General features: G+C 47.2%; 1 protein-coding gene across 5 annotated transcripts in view; it reads right to left on the minus strand.

Moving 5' to 3' along the window:
• The window catches only part of ATG16L1 (autophagy related 16 like 1), a 30,832-nt gene extending 23,742 nt beyond the window's left edge, over positions 1–7,090 (minus strand). For all 5 annotated transcript variants that reach the window (XM_027875245.1, XM_027875244.1, XM_027875243.1 and 2 more), the window contains exons 1-5: positions 6,961–7,090; positions 1,492–1,585; positions 1,154–1,259; positions 934–1,007; positions 595–846 (exon numbers count right to left, since the gene is read on the minus strand). In XM_027875245.1, coding sequence (XP_027731046.1) covers positions 595–846; positions 934–1,007; positions 1,154–1,259; positions 1,492–1,585; positions 6,961–7,075 — 641 coding nt within the window. In that variant the 5' untranslated portion in view covers positions 7,076–7,090. The remainder of the gene's footprint in view (positions 1–594; positions 847–933; positions 1,008–1,153; positions 1,260–1,491; positions 1,586–6,960) is intronic.
• Positions 7,091–18,470: the final 11,380 nt, after the last annotated feature.

The raw sequence follows: 18,470 nt of genomic DNA on the forward strand, positions 1-18,470 counted from the left end.
TGCCCAGAAGGAAGAAGTAAGGACATCAGATATAGTTATAGAGGAGGATTTAGGCTCAAGTCAGGCAGAACTTGTCCATACTTAGAAAGCTCCCAAAGTGTCTCGGGCTTTTTATCACTGGTGGTTCTGAGGGAGGCTAAGCGACCATGTATTTGGGATCTTCGAAAGGGGACAGGCTGGAATAGATGGCCCTCAAGGTCCTCTTCTACTTAGAGATTCTATAGAACTTATGGTCGTAGGGGTAAAGAATAAAAGGCATAGTTCTGTTAGGTATTACTAAGAATCTTCTGTATTTGTAAAATACAGAATGTCTAAATGGAATTCATTAGTTTTCTAGAACGTGCCTAAAAAACCTGATAACGAGTGCTTTGGAGAGGTCACTAACTGGGCAAATTTTAGCAGGTTGACTTAAGAAAAAAAATCACCACATGCTTCAAAATAATAAAATGTCAGTTGGCTTTTGAAAACTGTTAGTTTCTGTTAATGTGAAAATACAATAAGCAAGTCAAAAAAGGAAAGTGAATTTCCTGGTGCCTTCCAGAAGCTCCTCTTTGGGAAGAATGAAAAAGCCCCCCCCCCACTAAGGCATCTCACCGAGAATCCTTCTCGTTTTCTGCATTGAGACGATTAGCCTCCTGGGCTTTCTCAGCCATCCAGCGAGTGACCAGCTCTTGGTTGTCCTCCGTGGTTTTCCTCAGTTTCTCTTCTAAGGCAGTAAAGGTGATCTGCAGGGCATCATATTCATCCTTTAGTGTCTGGTTGGCTCTTTCGAGGTCCTGCAGCTTATTTCGAAGTTCTTGGCACTCAGTCTCCAGCTCACTGATTTTCTGCAAACATTCGGCAATTCTGGAAGTACACCAAGGCAAACAAGAGGGGATAAACAATAAGAGGGTCCCAACCGGCAATCTCTGGGAAAGCAGTATTTCCACTTACTTTGCTTCATTCATCTGCATCTCCCGGTCCTTCTGCTGCATCTGGTTATTCAGGTCGATCACCGACTGAGCTAACTGGGGGACAGAAACATTTATTCAGAAGCTGCTAGACAAGCCACACTTGAGAAATGATTGGGGGGCTCACCACATCTCTATAGTAATGGTTCTCCCCTCCCCTCCACCTCTAGGGAACAAACGAGCCCAGCAGACAGATTTCTCACCTCCCCACGCTTCTTATGCAATTCAGTTAACTCTTCCTGATGTTTGATCCTCAGCTGGGCCATTTCCTGGAGCTGAGCATCATTCCACGTGCCATCATGGCCTGGACTGGGATGCCAAGAATCAGCCAAGTGAAGGGAGTTTGGGGAAGACAAGAGAAGAATTAAATCGAGTCACCTTTGGGATCTACTCTAAATAACAGAACAGCAGCGTCCTGATTGTTGAAATGCTCCATAACCCTGAGTTCACTTCCAAACTAGAATAAAAATGAATCATCTCTGGACTGGTAGAAAAAGGAACCAAGTTCCCAGGGGAGAGATGCCAAATTATTATGGAATACCTGATCTCGTGCCTGCTTTGCAAGTCATATTTTTCTGCTTGTAGTTTGTCAGCCAACACCGACTGAAGATCTGATTTCTCCAGCAACTTATTATCTGTCAGAACAAAAAATTCAAGCATGAGGAGCAAACCCAAAGGCAGGCATGCAGGCAGAAGTCAGCGACTGGCGACACAGCCTCAGCAGCTCTCACACAAACTATGCTGCACGCTCTACTTTAACCTCTTCTGGAGGCAGCCAACTGAAATGTGTGGTTGCCTCACCTTTGACCAGGTCCGTGGCACTGGGGCATCCCTGGTGAATCCCTAAGTAGGTAGACTCCGAACGGCTTTCATTCGACCCACAGGCCGCAAGGCCAAGGAAGGGTGTGGAAGCACGTCGTAACGGATTCCCTTCTATCAAGGACACTAAGAAGAATTGCCTCACGCCACCCAGAAATGAGGACACCAGAGAGCTTCCCACTTCAGATCCTCGCTGATCATTTACTCCACTCTGTTCCCTTTACAGCTGAGGAAACTAAGGCCCAGGGAGAGTCTAAGATGTGCCCTGGGTCACACAGCTGGCAAGTAGAGCCAGCCCTGCACACAGGTCTTTCTAGTCCAAGTACGGTGATCCGCTCTTAAACAGCAACACTGCTGCCGTCTGACAGCTGGCTGGGCCACTTACTAAACTTTTTTCCTAGTTGTCAAACAATAACGAAAAGAATACAGGTCAGAGGATCATAGTTCTGGAGCTGAAAGGGATTTAAGAGGCCATCGAGTTTAGCTTCCTCATTTTACAGGAGAGTAAACTGAGGGCCAGGAAGGGGAAGAGAATTGCCTCAGGCTACAAGGGAAGTAGAGGAAGAGGTGGGACTGAGACTTGGATCCTTTGACTCCAGAGCCAGCGCCTGGGTCCTGCCAAGCCAGAACCTCAGGTCTTTCCATCCCAGCTCCCTGAAAGAGTGCTTATCCCCTTGGATTCTGCCAGTTACCGGACAGGAACGACAAAAAACTCTCACAACAAAACGGATTTTAATTAAAAAAAAAAAACAACACCACCAAAATAACCTCTCCATTACTTTCCAGCTCTAACTTCATACGTGGTACTGTGGGGGGGGGGGGAATGGAGAGGGGATGGACGGATAAGCATTTATCGAGTACCTACTGTGTCAGGCACAAATATGATCTCATTTGATCCTCACAATAACCCTGGGAGGCAGGTGGCTATTACTGTGCCCATTCTGCAGTGAAGAAACTGACACAGACAGAAGTGAAATGACTTCTGCAGTGTTACACAGCTAGTGTCTGAGGCTGGATTTGAACTCAGGTCTTCCAGACTGTAGGCTCAGCATCGTATCCACTGTGCCATCAGCTGCCATGAAACTACTGTTACAACTCCTGAGAAGCTTAAAAACCAGCACTCCAGGAAACTAGGACTTACCTGCTTGTGGCTCGTTACACTAACTAGGTATTTCATCTCTGGTGTTCTGGCTTATTGCTACATGTTAACTTCTCTCTGGCGCTTTGACCTTAACCCCGTGGGCCCACAGTCCCACTCAACATTTCTTTGTGCATTCTCAATCGATCATTAGCTATTTTCATCAAAGCCCTGTTTTTGAACACAGATTTCACAACTTCTAAAAGCAAAGATGTCCACTCTGACCAAAGGGCCCTATGACAAATGATGGCAGCAGGGGCAGTGGTAGCCATTTATTTTAGTAGTATTAAACAGAAACATTTTTAAATGCCAGCAGGTTACAGGATCTTGCATCCATGATACTATGGTAAGTCTTTCAATGGACAAAACTTCTTAGGGCACCTAGTGAGGGCCTTTCTAATGGTCTCTTCAATGACAATGGAGAAGGCAGAAGGGGAAGGGCTAAATGTAGATCCCTCATTTCTTTCTTCTCAATAGGGGAGACACTGATATGATCCAGAAAAACTACAAGGAATTAGGCAAAGCTGAGGTTTGCCCGGGGGTGAGGGGGTGCCAGGCCAGGCTTCTTAGGTCCAATCTTCCAGGGAAGAGAATGCCCAGAATCAGCATGGCAGCAGCACACCAGCCACCCTCACAGCTTCCAGTGACAAGCCATAGGGCTCCATAAAAACAGTCACCTCTTAGGAGAAGAGAGCTGGGCTGGCCCAGGGAGGATGGATTAGAGATTGAGTACAGAATCACAGAGTTTGAAGGGGTTTTAAAAACTATGTACTCCCATGCATCAGATTGGGATTAAGAAATGAAGACCCGGGGCCAAGGTCACACATCTGGGCAGCCACAGCAGAGGCAGGCCCCAAACCCAAGTCTGGGATTGCTGTATCTGGAAGGGACCCAAAGAATCTGATGCAAGTACCTGAACAGATATTTCTCCCACAACATGCTGACAAGTAGACGTCGGGGCCCTGCCTGACCTCTTCACCAGAGCACCAATGCAATGGGATTTAGGAGTTCAATTACTCCTTCTGGGGCTGGTAAGAGCTCCATGGGAGCCCCAGGCTCAGGAGCCGATCACTCCTACTCTAATGAATGATCAACTCTCTCAAGACTGAGGTGCTGCACATGGGGCAAGCTGTTAGACAAGTCATAAATGTAGAAAGTACTCAATAGATGCTGATATTAAAGTGTACAAAAGTCAGTAATTGTCTAATAATGCCTTAAATTAAGTATGTGGCAATTTTGTTTTTGCTTGATCCTAGTGGGAAAAAAGTTAATTTAGAGTAGATTTTCTTAACCTTTATATATAAAAGTTAAAATTTAATCCTGTATGATTCTTAATAAAAGATTTCTAAACGTGACAGTGATCTTCAAAGGCAGACTACAAATATTTGAAAGTTAAAGTGTGGAGGTGCAGGAGACACAGGAAAGAATAAACATAAGCTGTTACCAGCAGCGGCGATTGCCTTTATTAATTTATTAAAACATTTATTAAACATCTATAAGCAGAGCACCAGAGGACTAGCCTTGGAGTCACTAAGGCCTGGATTCGAGTCTTACCTCTTATCCACAATGGCTGTGTGCTCTTGGCAGCCCCTGCAAGGGGTGGGGGGAGACCTGCAGCCTCGAGGCCACATGTAGCCCTCTAGGTCTTCAAGTGCAGCCCTTTGAACAAATCCCCCTCATAAAAGGACCCGAGGACCTAGAGGATCACATGCGGCCTTGAGGCCACAGAATCCCCACCCCTGCTCCAAGACAAATGCCAATCTGCACTGGTAGAAAGAGCTCCCCACATTGACTGGGGTGAGACTAAGTTCAGGTAGGCCAGGAGCCCTGCCCTCAGTTTCCAGCCAAGCAAACTCAACATCACCGACAAACTAGATGATTGTCTAGTGAGCCCATAGCTATATGCCTCCGGAGGTTAATGGCTGCCAGTTCCATGTTCTGCCCTGGTATTTCTGACAGTTATTACTGTCCTGAGCTAGAAGTCCAGCTCTCTCCACTCTCCAGGATGGGAAAAAGGACTTCAATATTCTCTCACACGTCCCTATCATCCTTCCTGCATTACCCATCACTGCCCCCAACAGTGGATAAGTGCCAAGATGGCAGTCACAAAGGAGAGCAGGTGTGGCAGAAGCTCCTCTGGAAGCGAGCCTGAAGAATCCCTTGTCCCTGGGGCTGCCCTTTGGGTGGGTCACAGCCCAAATATGATGGGTGATGGGAGCTCATCCACCAGCCCAGGATGTACAGGAGCCAGTTGGTCTTCCTGCTGGGACTGTACAAGACCCTGCCAGGGCAGTGTCTTCCTTCCATTCAGAAGAAACTGAAGGGTGCCCCTTTCAAAAGGTGATGGGGAATGTTCAAAGGAGGAAGAGAGTAGTCTAAGGAGAGCATTAAATGACCACTGTTCTCTTGGATGGAGCAGAAAGTTAACTCCAAATTGAATTTTAACACACTGTGAACTTTTCCTTTTTCTAATTGTTCTGTGGTAGAGACAGGGCCAAGAACATGAGCTGGTTTGGACAGCTCCCTCTTTAGGCAAGAAATGTTTGGATTTAGATTAATGCTAATACAATTGTTTTAGGCAGACGTGCAGAAAATGTTTAGTACAGCATTAATACTTCTTCTATAGTAGTGCAAACATCACCATCATTTTAAATAGGGGAAAACCGAGCCTCGTGAGAGGTAAAGTGCCTTTCTGGGGTCACACAGGGAGATGGCATCAGAACTAAAACATAACTTCAGGCCTCGTAAGCCCAAGTCCACCCTTCTATCCATTACACCACAATAATGAAGGCTAAGTTAAACATTATATAAAAAAGGAAGCAGACTCTAATCCTTGTTTAAGAAACATCAAACGCTGTGGAAACATCAAAATGAATCATGGAAATGTTTTCCAAAGGAACTTTTAGAAATGGTACTAAGAAGGGAAAATCAAATAAAACACTGGCTTGGGGACAGCAACGCAAACCTGCAGAAATGTCAAGCAATGTCTATCATTAGGAGAAGAAGCAATGTCTATCATTAGAAGAAGAGAGGCGAGAGGGGAACTGTGAAAAGTCACTCGATGGAGGAGCCTGTCCATTAGCAATAACTGATGATGATTTGGAAAACAAAAGCTTGATCAGATCAGGGTCTCCTCAAAGCAGCCCAGAGTGCGGCTGGTTGTCCCGTGTTTACATCCCATTCTTCTGGGAACCTCTGAGAAACCAGCCACTGATGCATTACAGCTTCCAGAACTGAGAACTAACAGGTTGCACTAGGAAGTACCCACTCAAGCTCTCGGTCTCGGCTAACACGGTGAATGAAGTCTGTGATTCCCAGAAAGAAAAGAGACCAATCAATCTCCCTCAATGTCCCCGTGCCAAGCACAGTGCCCTACTCATGTGGGTGACACACAACTCCGTCCAGTGACGGTCCCTCGCCCTCCTCAGCGTGAAGCTGAAGCTGGGGGTGCCCCTTTCCTCCCCAGTCCTCTCAAGGAAAGGGTCCTCACCAAAGGGCTTTCTCCCCTAGATGCCTAGGGGGGTGTGGCCTGCCCTCCTCTCTCCCCCACGCGGGCATCTGTGCTCAGGGTGAGGTCGCCCAGCTGTTCTGGTAACGCCAGTGTCTCCCGAGCCCCGCCTCCAACGGTCCCGTCTACACCTGGTCTAGCCATGGATGTTTGCAGGTTGTCTCCACCTTTACTGACTTGTACCTTTGTCCATCTCGTCCTTTTCCAGCAAAGCTCCCTGGCCCACCTTTTCTTTGTGTGCACACACACACACACACACACACACACACACACACACACACACTTACTCACACCCCCCCAACCCACCCACCCCCGGCTCCGGTTAAACGAGGGCCCAGACCGGACAGCTCCGGCCCCGCCCCGTCTCTCGGGCTGACTCCGCGGCGCCCACACTAACTCTCTCCCCCCTAGACTATAAGCTCCCCGAGGGCAGGCGCTGCTTCCAGTCCTGCCACGGGATCCCCGAGACCGAAGCACGTGTGCCGGCCTCGGAGCGGGAGCCGGGGGCACCGAGGGGGAAACTGAGGCCCCGGGGAGTGGCTCACACTGCGCGATGATCTCCTCGAAGGCCTGCCTCTGGAGCCGGTCCCGCCGCCGCAGCTCCTCCGCGATGTGGCGCTTCCAGCTCGGGAGCCCGGCGCCCCGGAGGCCCGTCGACATCGCCGCCCCTTGCCGCCCGCTTCCGGCCGACGTCCGCCGCGCCCGCCCCGGCGCCGAGCATCGGGGACGGCGCCGGCTCCGGGTCCGGGTCTCGCCGGGCCGGGCCGAGACGCGCCTCGGAGCGTCTCGCTCGCCTCCGGCAGCCGCTCGCTCGGCGCACAACGGCGGTTTCCGGTCCGCGCCGGAAGCGAAGCGAGCGCGCGCCAGGAAGTCCTGCCTCCCCCGCCCGGGACGCCGACGTGCGCACGCCGTGCGGGGGGCGGGGCCACGTCTCCGGGAGCCTTTCGCAGTCGGGCGGAGGCGGAGCCGGGGGCGGGGCTTCCTCCGCAGCGGGGCTTTCTCGGAAGGGCTCCAGGCGATTGTGCGCCGGGCTTGCTGCCCGAGACCGAGCGTACCTTCCCGCTCCTGGGGTGGAGCCGCCCCTCCCTGAAGCAGCATCGGTTCAGCAGCATCCCCCAGGCGTGCTGGGGAGCTCTCTACCTATCAGGGCAGCCCATCCCCTTTTACGACAGCCCTAGTGGAACTGGTCTTGACTTCTGGCTTCAGTGTGCCTCGGCACCGCGTTCGTCCATTGCTTCTTGTTCGATCCAATTCCATTCAGTTCTAGCCAACTTAATTCACCTCAATTCTAGTCAATTCAGTTCCGTTCAGTTCAATTAAATTCAATAGCATCCAGCGCCACGAGCTATTAGCAGGCCCCCACCTAGTCTAGGACCCCACCTAGCACGTGCTGAGCACCGGGGAAACAAAGACAATAAGGCCCCCGCTCCCTTCCCGAGGCCCCCGTCCTTCAGGCTCAACCTAAGAGCCGACGCTTGGACTGGGCGTGCTTCTCCTCCGTCCTCGGAGGCTTGCCACACCTGTGCCAGGTAGACGCTGCTGGCGTTTCATCCGTGCTTTCAAAATGGGGAGACCGAGGCTCAGCAAGATTAGCTTGCTCCCAGGGACAGTCAGATTCGTTTTCCTTAACATCTTCTTCACCGCCTTTCTTCCTCTTCTTACCCATCTCTGTCTCCTGGCTTTCTTGGAGACGCTACGAATCCTAGCTTCTTCGGGAGGTTTTTCCCGGTTCCCCAACAAGCCCGTGCTTTTCCTCCGAGGTTTCCATCCCTTTTCACAGCATATGTCCTGTATATACGTAATGATTTGCAAACTGTCTCCCCGATTAGAGCGTGAGCGCCCCCAAACCCTTTCTTTGTATTCCCAGCAAGTAGCCTGGCACGCGGTAAGGGCTTCATAGAGGCTGCTAGCGTTGGTGAAGGGCCCCTCAGACCTCGGACGAAGGCGCTCCCTGGGGGCTCAGCCCTGGACAGAAGCTTTGTTCTTCTCTTTCCCATGGGGCTCTAAATGGGAGACTAAGGGCCAAAGATAGTGTCTCTCATCTCTCTCCTAAGAAGATGGAAAGTTCCAAAGGTCACGTGTTAAGGTAGATAGACCCAGTCTGGTCCAGGAGAGGCCCCTAATTCCATTCTATTTACAGAACACATGCAGATTCTTTTACCTTGAGGGTTCCTGTTAAGGACCATATACAGAATTTACAGAAGGCATTCGGTGGATTTGTCTGCTTACATTAAATCAGAAATCTTCCTGAGGATAAGTGTGCTGCCACTAGTGTGCATTAAATAACTTTCTGTTTCAAGCAAAATTGTCTGTTTATTTAGTGGGATTCCCCCTCACCAGGTGTCCTGTTATCTATTGGCAAAAAGATATCAAGGTAAATAGAACTCTGACCTTCAACAGAATTGGTGAAGAGAAACATGGGTACTTTGTCCTTGGCATTATACTATGGGTTAAATAAAAATTTAATGATTAATTTAATTTTAATTTAAAAAGGCAAGACATAGACTTTGTCCTCAAGTTTCTGACAATATACTTCATAGCTCATAAAATTTAGAACTCGCAGGAACCACGGAGATCATTAATTTGATATTTTACAGATGAGGCAGCTGAGCCTTGGAGAGACTCACAGGGTCTGTCAGACAGAACACTGGATTTGGAGTCAGGGGTCTGGGTTCAAATCCTTGCTTTACAACTTTTCTACTTGTGTGATTATGGGCACTCAATCATTCTAAGAAAATGGCACTAGAGGAATTGATCTAGTCTGTATGGAAATGCTACCAGAGCTAAATATGAAATACCAAATTAATGCAACAATTCAATTTAACAAACATTTGTTTAAATTGTTGCATACAGCTATGTCAAGGCATCATTTTGGGATTGGGAGTACAAAGAATGACAAAGTACTTTGCCTTCATAGAGCTTACAGTCTATTGGGCAAGTCACTTAAAATCTGGTTGCCTCAGTTTCCCCATATGTAAAATGAGGGTGATAATAGCACCTACCACACAAGGTCGTTGTGAGGATCAAATGAGATAATATTTGTAAAGTGCTTAGTGTGGTGCCTGGGGTGTAGTAAGCACTATATAAATGTTAGCTATTATTTTTAAAAACTAGTGGGAGAAGGAATGGCAGAGCTCATCTGATCCGATTTCCTCCTTTTATAAGATGAGACTTTGAAGGCTTGCACATCTGGTTGGTGCTGAATCCAGAGGCCTGCCCCCCCACCCCCCACCCCCACCCCAAGTCCCTCCTTGATGCCCCAGCTTCCTAATGCTCTTGGGCATGGTGTGTTGTGGCTGGAATTTGGGTTTGAAGGATGTATAAAACCAAGGTTTTCATGTTTAAAATGGTGAAGAAAAAAAAAAGGTGATTGATGAGTAACTCATCCCTTCCCTCCCCAGCTCCCATATATTCTTTGCATCAGCAAGTGGTGCCCTTCCCATCATTTCTCCAGAAAAATTCCCCAGTCTGGGATCTTCCAAAGTCCTGTCTAACTGAAGCAACCTCCCCTAGCAGAAAGTGCTACTTGCGGTGAGAAATGTCTTGTTTTTCTTTGTCAGAACTTCAGGACAGGGGTTATATTAGAAAATATTGTCGTAAGAGGTAAGAAGGGATTCTTTCTTTTTTTTTTTAAAGAAAAGTGAAAGGAAGCCATTCCAGAGTCTAATTCTTAAGTGACTCAGACCAATATTAGTAGTTCTGTAGGAGATATAACAAAGGCTTTGTTCTTTCACACAGGATAACCATAAGGGATGTGACAGCTTTTTTGGTGAGTTTTGGTGAAATAAATAAATAAACAAACAAACAAACAAATAAGTAAACAAATAGATTGTGTGTGACATGTACTCAGCTGGATTCTCAAATGACCTTATCATCAATGCCTTAAAAAAATCATTAAGATCGAAATGGTAATTTGTTCACCTTTCTCTGAAAATGAAGAATTCTAGGCAGCTTGTCTTTCTAAGGATACTTCCTGTCCCTTTGGATCCATCCCTTTACAGCTAAACTTCATTCCTGGTTTGGGGGGACTTGTCCTTGTGGCCTGTGGAGAAGATGAGGGCCATCTGATTTTTTGGTTTGGGGGAATCATTCCTGTAAACGAGAATAGTCAAGCAAGCTTGGACAATGAACAATCATGGAATGCCTACAGCTGACTTTCATGCCTAAATCCAGAGCTTTCTTGAGACCATTGGTCAAAGGGGATCCCCAGCCTTGCTGAGAATTTGCCCCTGTGTACAATAGGACAGATTACGCCAACAGTAATGTCGAATCAGCCAGAGTGGCTGTTGAACCAGACTGACCTATTGATCCTGTATGAAAATTCAGTTTGAATGTACTTAGCATCAGAATATTTGACCTGGAAAGGCAATTACAATTCATCTAATTCAGGGCTTCTTAATCTGGAGTCCCTGGACTAAGGAGGATAGATTTCAGGGGGGACCATGAACTTGGATGGGAAAAAAATGACCTCTTTGTTTTTGCAAACCTTTAACTGAAACTTAGCACTTCCTTAGATTTATTTTATGCATATAAAACCATCATGCTAAGAAGGGGTCTGAAGGCTTTGCTAGACTGCCAGAGGGTCTGAGACGCAAGAGAAGGTGAAGAAGATACTCTATCTAAAGCGATCACACGTAAGAGAGAAGGCCTTGAGTGACTTGCCCAGGGTCACACAGTTCATACTTGTCTGAGCTGGGACCATTATAGATTTTTTTGTCTCCGTAGTCTATGGTTGGTCCCTTATCCTACCCTGCTGGTTGTAAATTGCATTCACTTTTAGAAAAAACACTTTTTTTGTTGTTGTTGCAAATGAATCTGCTAATATGCACAATGTGATTTGGAAATGTGCCCTTGACGAACTATCTGGTCACTTTATTGTGCTTTTAATCCTTAACTACATGGTTTGTTACTGTTGCTGTTCATCCTTCATTTTTTTTGTTTTGTTTTGTTTTGTTTTGTTTTGTTTTGTTGCGAGGCAGTTGGGGTTAAGTGACTTGCCCAGGGTCACACAGCTAGTAAGTGTTATGTGTCTGAAGTCAGATTTGAACTTGGGTCCTCCTGACTCCAGGGCTGGGGCTCTATCCACCTAGGTGCCACCTAGCTGCCCTTCATCCTTCATTTTTGAAGAGGACCAATGACATCACTGGTGTTATCTTGACTTGCTTGTGAACTGGATTCAAGACAGAGTTGCACAAAGTCCTCAGGCTCATTCTCTCTTCCAGAGCCATCAAAGTCCAGTGGCGGGACAAAAATCGGGATGACTTGCAATGGCCCAGATTGAAGGGGATGACCTTGGTGTCTGCAGTGTCTGACCAAGTTCTAAGCTAGCTTCACGGCTGTTGGAAGAAATTGTTCTCATCGGCCTGTGCCCCGGGGGAAGTCTTCACATGCTTGGGGTAGACATCCACGTTACTCACAGATGGGTTTGAAGCCTATCAGTTACCCTCAACCTCTTTACTGCATCCACCAGAGGGTTTCGTTTGGGGTGCGGCCGCTGCTCATGCTACAGCTTCTTGGAGTCACAGGTGAGAGACGGGTGACCTGTGGACACCAAAGGTGGATGCGCAGCCCTGGAAAGCGCTCAGGAGCCCTCACATTGGAGGTGCTAGTCTTCCCCGAACACCCTGCACACTCCACTGGAATGATCTAAATTCTAGTCTTACTGTTTTCTTCAAAGAAATTAAGGAAGGATCTAATTTTTCCCATAATTTCTTTCAGTCCATTCTCAGGATTCAGACACGGTTTTCTTCATACTATGGAATTCAGGTATTTTTCTTGGATTAAATAGTCACATTTTGTTCCTGGATCTCCTTGGTATCATATTCCTGGTCTTCTCAGAAACTTCTGAACCTCTTTGGTCACCCCTTAATGTACTGTGTTTCTATTGGTCTAAACCAGGGGTTTAGAGGTCACATGTGGCCTTCTAGGTCCTTGGGTACGGCCTTTGATTGAGTCCAAACTTCACAGAACAAATCCCTTTGGAGTCGAGAGATGGGGTGTCAAGAGAGGAAGTTGTGAAGGCTGACCTGTGCCACTCGGTAAAAGAAGAGAAATAGCCGTCTCTACAACCCAAGCAGGCTCAGCATATTCTACAAGAACTCCCTCTTCTGCCTTCCTGTTTCACCATAAGATGGAACCATTGTAAAAGCTCTGAAATGCCAATGGAGAAGTGAGACCTGGAACCCGAAACGCAGTCTTCATAACCACAGCACAGTGAATAACCAAGTGGGCCTTTTCTGGTAAAGAAAACGAATCCCCAACTCAAGGCTTTGTTGCCTTTTGGTGTGGCCTGCTTCTCAGTCTCCTGTCCTTGAGATACATGGGGCAGCTCCCTCCAAGCTTCACCTTACAGTCATTTGGCTGTAATGGGGGTAATGGTAATGTAATGAGAGGGGAGGGCCGGGCAGCTTGATGAGCTTATAGGCCAGTGAGCCTTTGTCTGGGACTTTGCATTTACCTAAGGATTGGGGTGGTCATGGAGTGGTTGAGTTTCATCCTTAGGAATGAATTGGGTAGACAGTTGTGGGTCTTAAAAAATGGGGCCAGTTTACAGGTTCAGATATTTTTGCTCTTCCCTCTTTTCAGAAAAATCCAGAAAGAGCTGAGTACTGTTCACAGACCAGAGAGCTAGGAGTGGGACTGACCTTTCTTTTTAGAGGTCAAGTACATTTAACCTCATTGAGGTATGAATGGATCTAAAAATGCCATTGGAGGACACGTCCATTGGGAGGCACAATTGAAGTCTCAAACAAGTCAATGAGTCAAGTCAAGAAATATTTATTCAGTACCTACTATGTACTCAAATGCTGGAGACTCAAAGAAAGGCAAAAACCAATCCCTGCTCTGAAGGAGCTCACAGTTCAAAGCTGAACAAAGGTTTTTCTCCCCTATTCTGCTCCCTAAGGAGCTCATGTCATCGAACTAGTCAGCATAAGGCATCTGGCTTGGGTTCTCCTTGGTGGACCACTGCCGGCCTATATTTGCTTGAGAGCCCAACGTGTGGTCACACTCAGAAGCATTCAGGAGCCAGAAGGGCCTCCTTGAGTTCCTGGCACACACCTGTGCACTGGCTGCTGGGTGGGTTATGGCTTTTGCCTCGGGGTTTGCTTTTGGATCAGGCAATAGCCGGTCCTGCAGAGCCATGAGGGAATGCATCCACTCTAGCTTTAGACCTTGGTAAGTTAGTGGGGAAACTGATGCCTAGAATCTGTTGTCCGGACGTCTTATTGTTCTGGTCATTGGGCTGGACCATAAGTCGCTGGTGGGTGGCCATTTGTCAGACTGGTGTAGAGGCGACTTTGGAGTAGACGAGGCGGCCTTGACGGTCCCTTCTGACTTGGAGGTTCTATCGGTCTGGCAGTGTCAAATCTGGTTTTCAGCTGCATCATTCCACCGAAACTGCTCTCTCCAAATTTACTAATGATCTCCTAGCTGCCAAATCCAGCGGCCTTTTCTCAACCCTCATTGTCCTTGACTTTTCTGCAGCCGCTGACTCTGTTGGTCACTCCTCCTGGAGGTTCTCTTTTCTCTAGGTTTTCAGGGCACCCCTGTTTCCTGGTTCTCCTCCCATCTCTCTGATCACTCTGTGTCCATCTCCTTTGCTGGATCTTCCTTCATGTCATGCCCTCTAACCATAGATGTCCTTCAGGTTCTGCCTGGGCCCTCTTCTCATCAGCTCCCCTGGATTTAACTACCATCTCTCTGTCGATGATGCTCAAATCTACCTTTCCTGCCCCAATCTCACTGCTGACGTCCAAACTTACATTTCCAACTGCTTTTCAGACATCTCAAACGGATGGTCAGTAGACATTTTAAACTCAATATGCCCAAAACGGAACTCATTATCTTTTCCCCTAAACCAGGGTGGGGAACCAGCCTCCTTAAGGCCACACATGATCCTCTAGGTCCTCAAGTGCAGCCCTTTGACTGAATCCAACCTTCACAGAACAAATCCCTTTAATAAAAGAATTTTAGGGTCTCTATCCTCCTTGTTCCTACCTTGAGGGCCCCCCCATCCTCCCAGTCCCCCAGGCTCCCAACTTGGGTGTCATCCTGGACACCTTACTCTCTCTCACCTCCCATATCCAAGCTGTTGTGAAGGCCTATCAGTTTCACCTTTGCACCGTTTCTCCAATACGCCCCCTTTTCTGCTCTGTCCCTGCCCCTGGTGCCGGCCCTCATACCCTACACCTGGACTATTGCAGCAGCTGCTGGGGGTCCACCTGCCCCAGTCTCTCCCCACTCCACTCCATCCTCCATTCAGCCACTAAAGTGATTTTCCCAAAACACACATCTGATCATGTCACTTCCCCTCCTTAAGAAACCACTGGCTCCCTATTGCCAGTAGGACCAAATACGAAATGCTTTGTTTGGCGTGTGAAGCCCTTTATAACCCAGCCCCTCCTGCCTTTGCAGTCTTCTGGCACCTCACTTTCTTCTATTTACTCTTTGACCCAGTGGCTGGCCTCCTGTCTCTTCATTAACAAGATCCTCCATCTCTCTGTGTGTCCCCCAGGCCTGGAAAGCTCTCTCTCCCCAGTTATGATTACTGACCTTCCTGGATTCTTTTTAAGTCCCAACTAAAACCCCTAGAGGAAGCGTATCTTGACCCCTCTGGTTCCAGTGTTCCCCCTGTATTAACTACTCCTATTTATCTGGTATACAGCTTGCTTTGTATATATTTGTTTACATGATGGCTCTCTCATTAGATTGCAAGCTTCTTGAGGTCAGGGACTGTCTTTTGCCTTTTTTTTTTATCCCTAGCACTTAGCAAGTGCCTGGCACATAGTAGGCACTTAATAAATGTTTATTGGCTGATTGACTGATTATGCTAGGTATTTAATAGTTTTTGGCTATACAGGCAGCTAGGGGACATAGTGGATTGAGCATTGAATTTGAAGTCAGGAAGGCCCTAGTTCAAATCTTGCCTCAGACACTGACTAGCTATGTGACCCTGGTCAAGTCACTACTTCTCTGTGCCTCAGATTTATCATTTGTAAAATGGGGGGTAATAGGAGAAGCCCCTCCCCAGCAAGGTTATTATGAGGATCAAAAGATTGTCACTTTGCACATGGAAAGTGCTTTGCAATTCTGAAAGCACTCTAGACATGTTAGCTATTATTAGTTACCATTTATCCCTTCCAACTACCAAGAAGATTTCTCCCTGAGCTTTCTTGGAACCTCTTGGTATCTCATTAAACAAAACCAATTACATTTTATAAGAATGTTTCAGATTCAGCTGGTGTACCTAATTAAGTTTAGGAGAAAAATAAAAAGCTTTTTACCATATTTATCAGCTCAAGTCATAGAGAAGGTCAAGGGCAGAACCTAATGGATTAGGAAATATCTGCAGTTGTAATTAAGAACACGTTCAGGAGCAAGCCAGGAGATGTGCGCGCTGGGGAATGAGGCTCTCTAGTCTCTGACTTCTGCTGCTCTTAGGATCTGACGCACAATAAAATAAACGATGAGAAAATAGGAGCTTAGCGATGGGTTCCAAGCAGTTCCATCCCTTCTAGCGTTCCGAATCCAGAGTCTTTTCGTCTAGCCCATAAAACATGCTTAAAACAGAAGTCCTTGAATGATGGGGGTGGCATTTGGCTGTCTATATTTAGAACCTTTCCAAAGGGTTTTTTTCCCTTCTGTGACGATGAAGATTTTCCTCTACAACGTGATGAGCGGTCCCAAAGAGTTCCAGTCCTTTGGATTGTTTCCTGCTAACACCACATGGTGTCATGACGCTATGCCCAGCAACAGAGGCAACAGGACAGGAGCTCGAGTTCATAGACTGCAGAATGAATGATGGCAGATGGAAGCAGGGAAAGATGACCCTTTTGGGGCAGCTAGGCGGCGCAGTGGGTAGAGCTCCAGTCTTGGAGTCAGGGGAACCTGAGTTCAAATCCAGCCTTGGACATTTGACACTTACTAGCTGTGTGACCCTGGGCAAGTCACTTAACCTCATTGCCTAGCCCCACCAAAAAATCACTTTCCTTGCAACAGCCCTGGAATGCAGACAAGGTAAGTATTAGTAGCTCCCTTTTACAAAGGAGGAAACCGAGGCTCAGAGTGACTGAAGGACTGTCACAGAGCCAGTCAGAGTGAGAGATGGAATTCAAACCCAGGGTTCTTGCTCTGAGGTCCAGTGCTCTTTATTCTAATGCATCAACATCAGGGGTTTTTAATTTTGTCTGGGCTGTGACCCCTTGGGCAGCAGTCTGGTGAAACCTCTGGAGCTCTTCTCCAGTAATGTTTTTCAATACTTAGAATAAAATGCCTACAGTTGCAAAGGAATCAAATTCAACTGAAAGACAGTTATCAAAATTTGAAAACAACAAGTTAATGGATTCCAGGTTAAGAAACCCTGACTACATTCTGGACTATCTCATTCTAGCTTCACAAAGGACCATTTCACAGGGGACTTGTTGCTGAATCTTCTGTTGATGCATCTCAGAAACTCCTAAGTTGGTTGTCCAAATATTTATAGCAGCTTTAGACAAACATGTAAGCAAATAAGTGGTCATCTCGTGACCTGGAAGGTAATCTCATGGATTGCCATGGCATGGACAGTCAGTGGAATTCCCAAATGCAGCTGACTTTGGAAAGAGTGAGAAGCTTGGATGCTTCTGTGTCCCGGCAAGGATGATCATGGGCTGAGGGCCTAAGTTTCCTCATCCACAAAGTGGGAATAATGCTACTTCCATGGCCTACCTCACAGGGTTTCTGCAAAGAAAATATTTTTTAATCCTTAAAGCGTTCTATAAATTTGGGATGTTATCATTGCTGTGTGAATTGTTTACATTCTGAATGATCCACAGAACAGTTTGCAATTCCTGGCTGTCTTTCTCCCTGTCCCCCTCAGCTAGGTCAACCCTCTCGGTGCCATATTTCCTTACGGAGAACAAGTTCATACCAGCCAGAGCATGCCACAACCAGGAAGAAATGTCTGTTATTAAAAATTAGACCATGGACTGAGGCCAAATAAAAATTGCTTTTGGGTGATCTTTGCCAGGCCTCTCCTTCATTAGCACTCATAATTGAGAGTTAATGATGATGAGAATGATACTGGTCCTCAGTTGATGTAATTTTTATCGCTTGACCTCCTACCTCACACTCTTTCCAGGCCCAGATTACATGTCAGTAGACTGGGTGAGTCACCTTGACGTGACAGGCTTATCTGGTTTGGTAGGAAAGAAGCCTCTATTGAGCACCATTATGATAGGTGCCAGGCACTAGGCTAAGCACTTTTTCACAAAAACGATCTCGTTTGATCCACATAAGGACTGTGTGAGGCAGGCGTTGTTATTGTCCCTATTTTATAGTTGAAGAAACTGAGGCAGACAAAGGTTAAGTGACTTTCCCAGGGTCACACAGCTAAGAAGTGTCCAAGGCAGGATTTGAACTCAGGCCTTTCTGTTTCTAGACCCAGTGCTCTACCTCCTGTACACCCCAGCAATATTGGATTGGCCAGCCACCTCTGTAGAACCAAATCTCTTGAGTATCCCAGAACACCCCTCTGTATTACGTACAGTCAGGCTCTACTGGGTCCATGGAAATTAGCCCTTTATCATCAGGTCATAGCTCTGGGATGTACAATGACAAACACTGGGAGGAGGTCCCTTCAGTTGTGTTTTCTCACCTTCCCAAATTTTTACCCTCTGTTTCAATACCGATGTTGGCCTAGCTTAAGTGGACAGTTTTCGGAGAAGCCAGCGAGGGCCCGGGATGGGGCTGCCCCCAGTCTGTTTTCCAGCTTGTCTCTGAAAGGCAAGAGCTGGAGTAGAGCCGGTGTCTTTGTGGCCAAATCCAACGACCCTTTCTCAGTCCTCATCGTCCTCTGCCTCTCTGCAGCCTTGACACTGTCAATCACCTTCTCTCTTGGTTCTCTTCCTACCCATCTGACCTCTCCCCCTCAGGCTCTTTGCTGCATCTTTATCGCTTGGTCTAAGCCTGGTTATCCTCCAAGGCTCAATCCTGGACCTTTTCCGTTCTCTCTCTCTCCTCCTTCACTTACATAGAATCCCACAGATTCGATGATCATCTCTACCTAGACGATTCT

The sequence above is a fragment of the Vombatus ursinus genome, unplaced genomic scaffold, assembly GCF_900497805.2.
Source record: "Vombatus ursinus unplaced genomic scaffold, bare-nosed wombat genome assembly UNPS02014808.1, whole genome shotgun sequence".
In the NCBI taxonomy this organism is placed as follows: Eukaryota; Metazoa; Chordata; class Mammalia; order Diprotodontia; family Vombatidae; genus Vombatus; species Vombatus ursinus.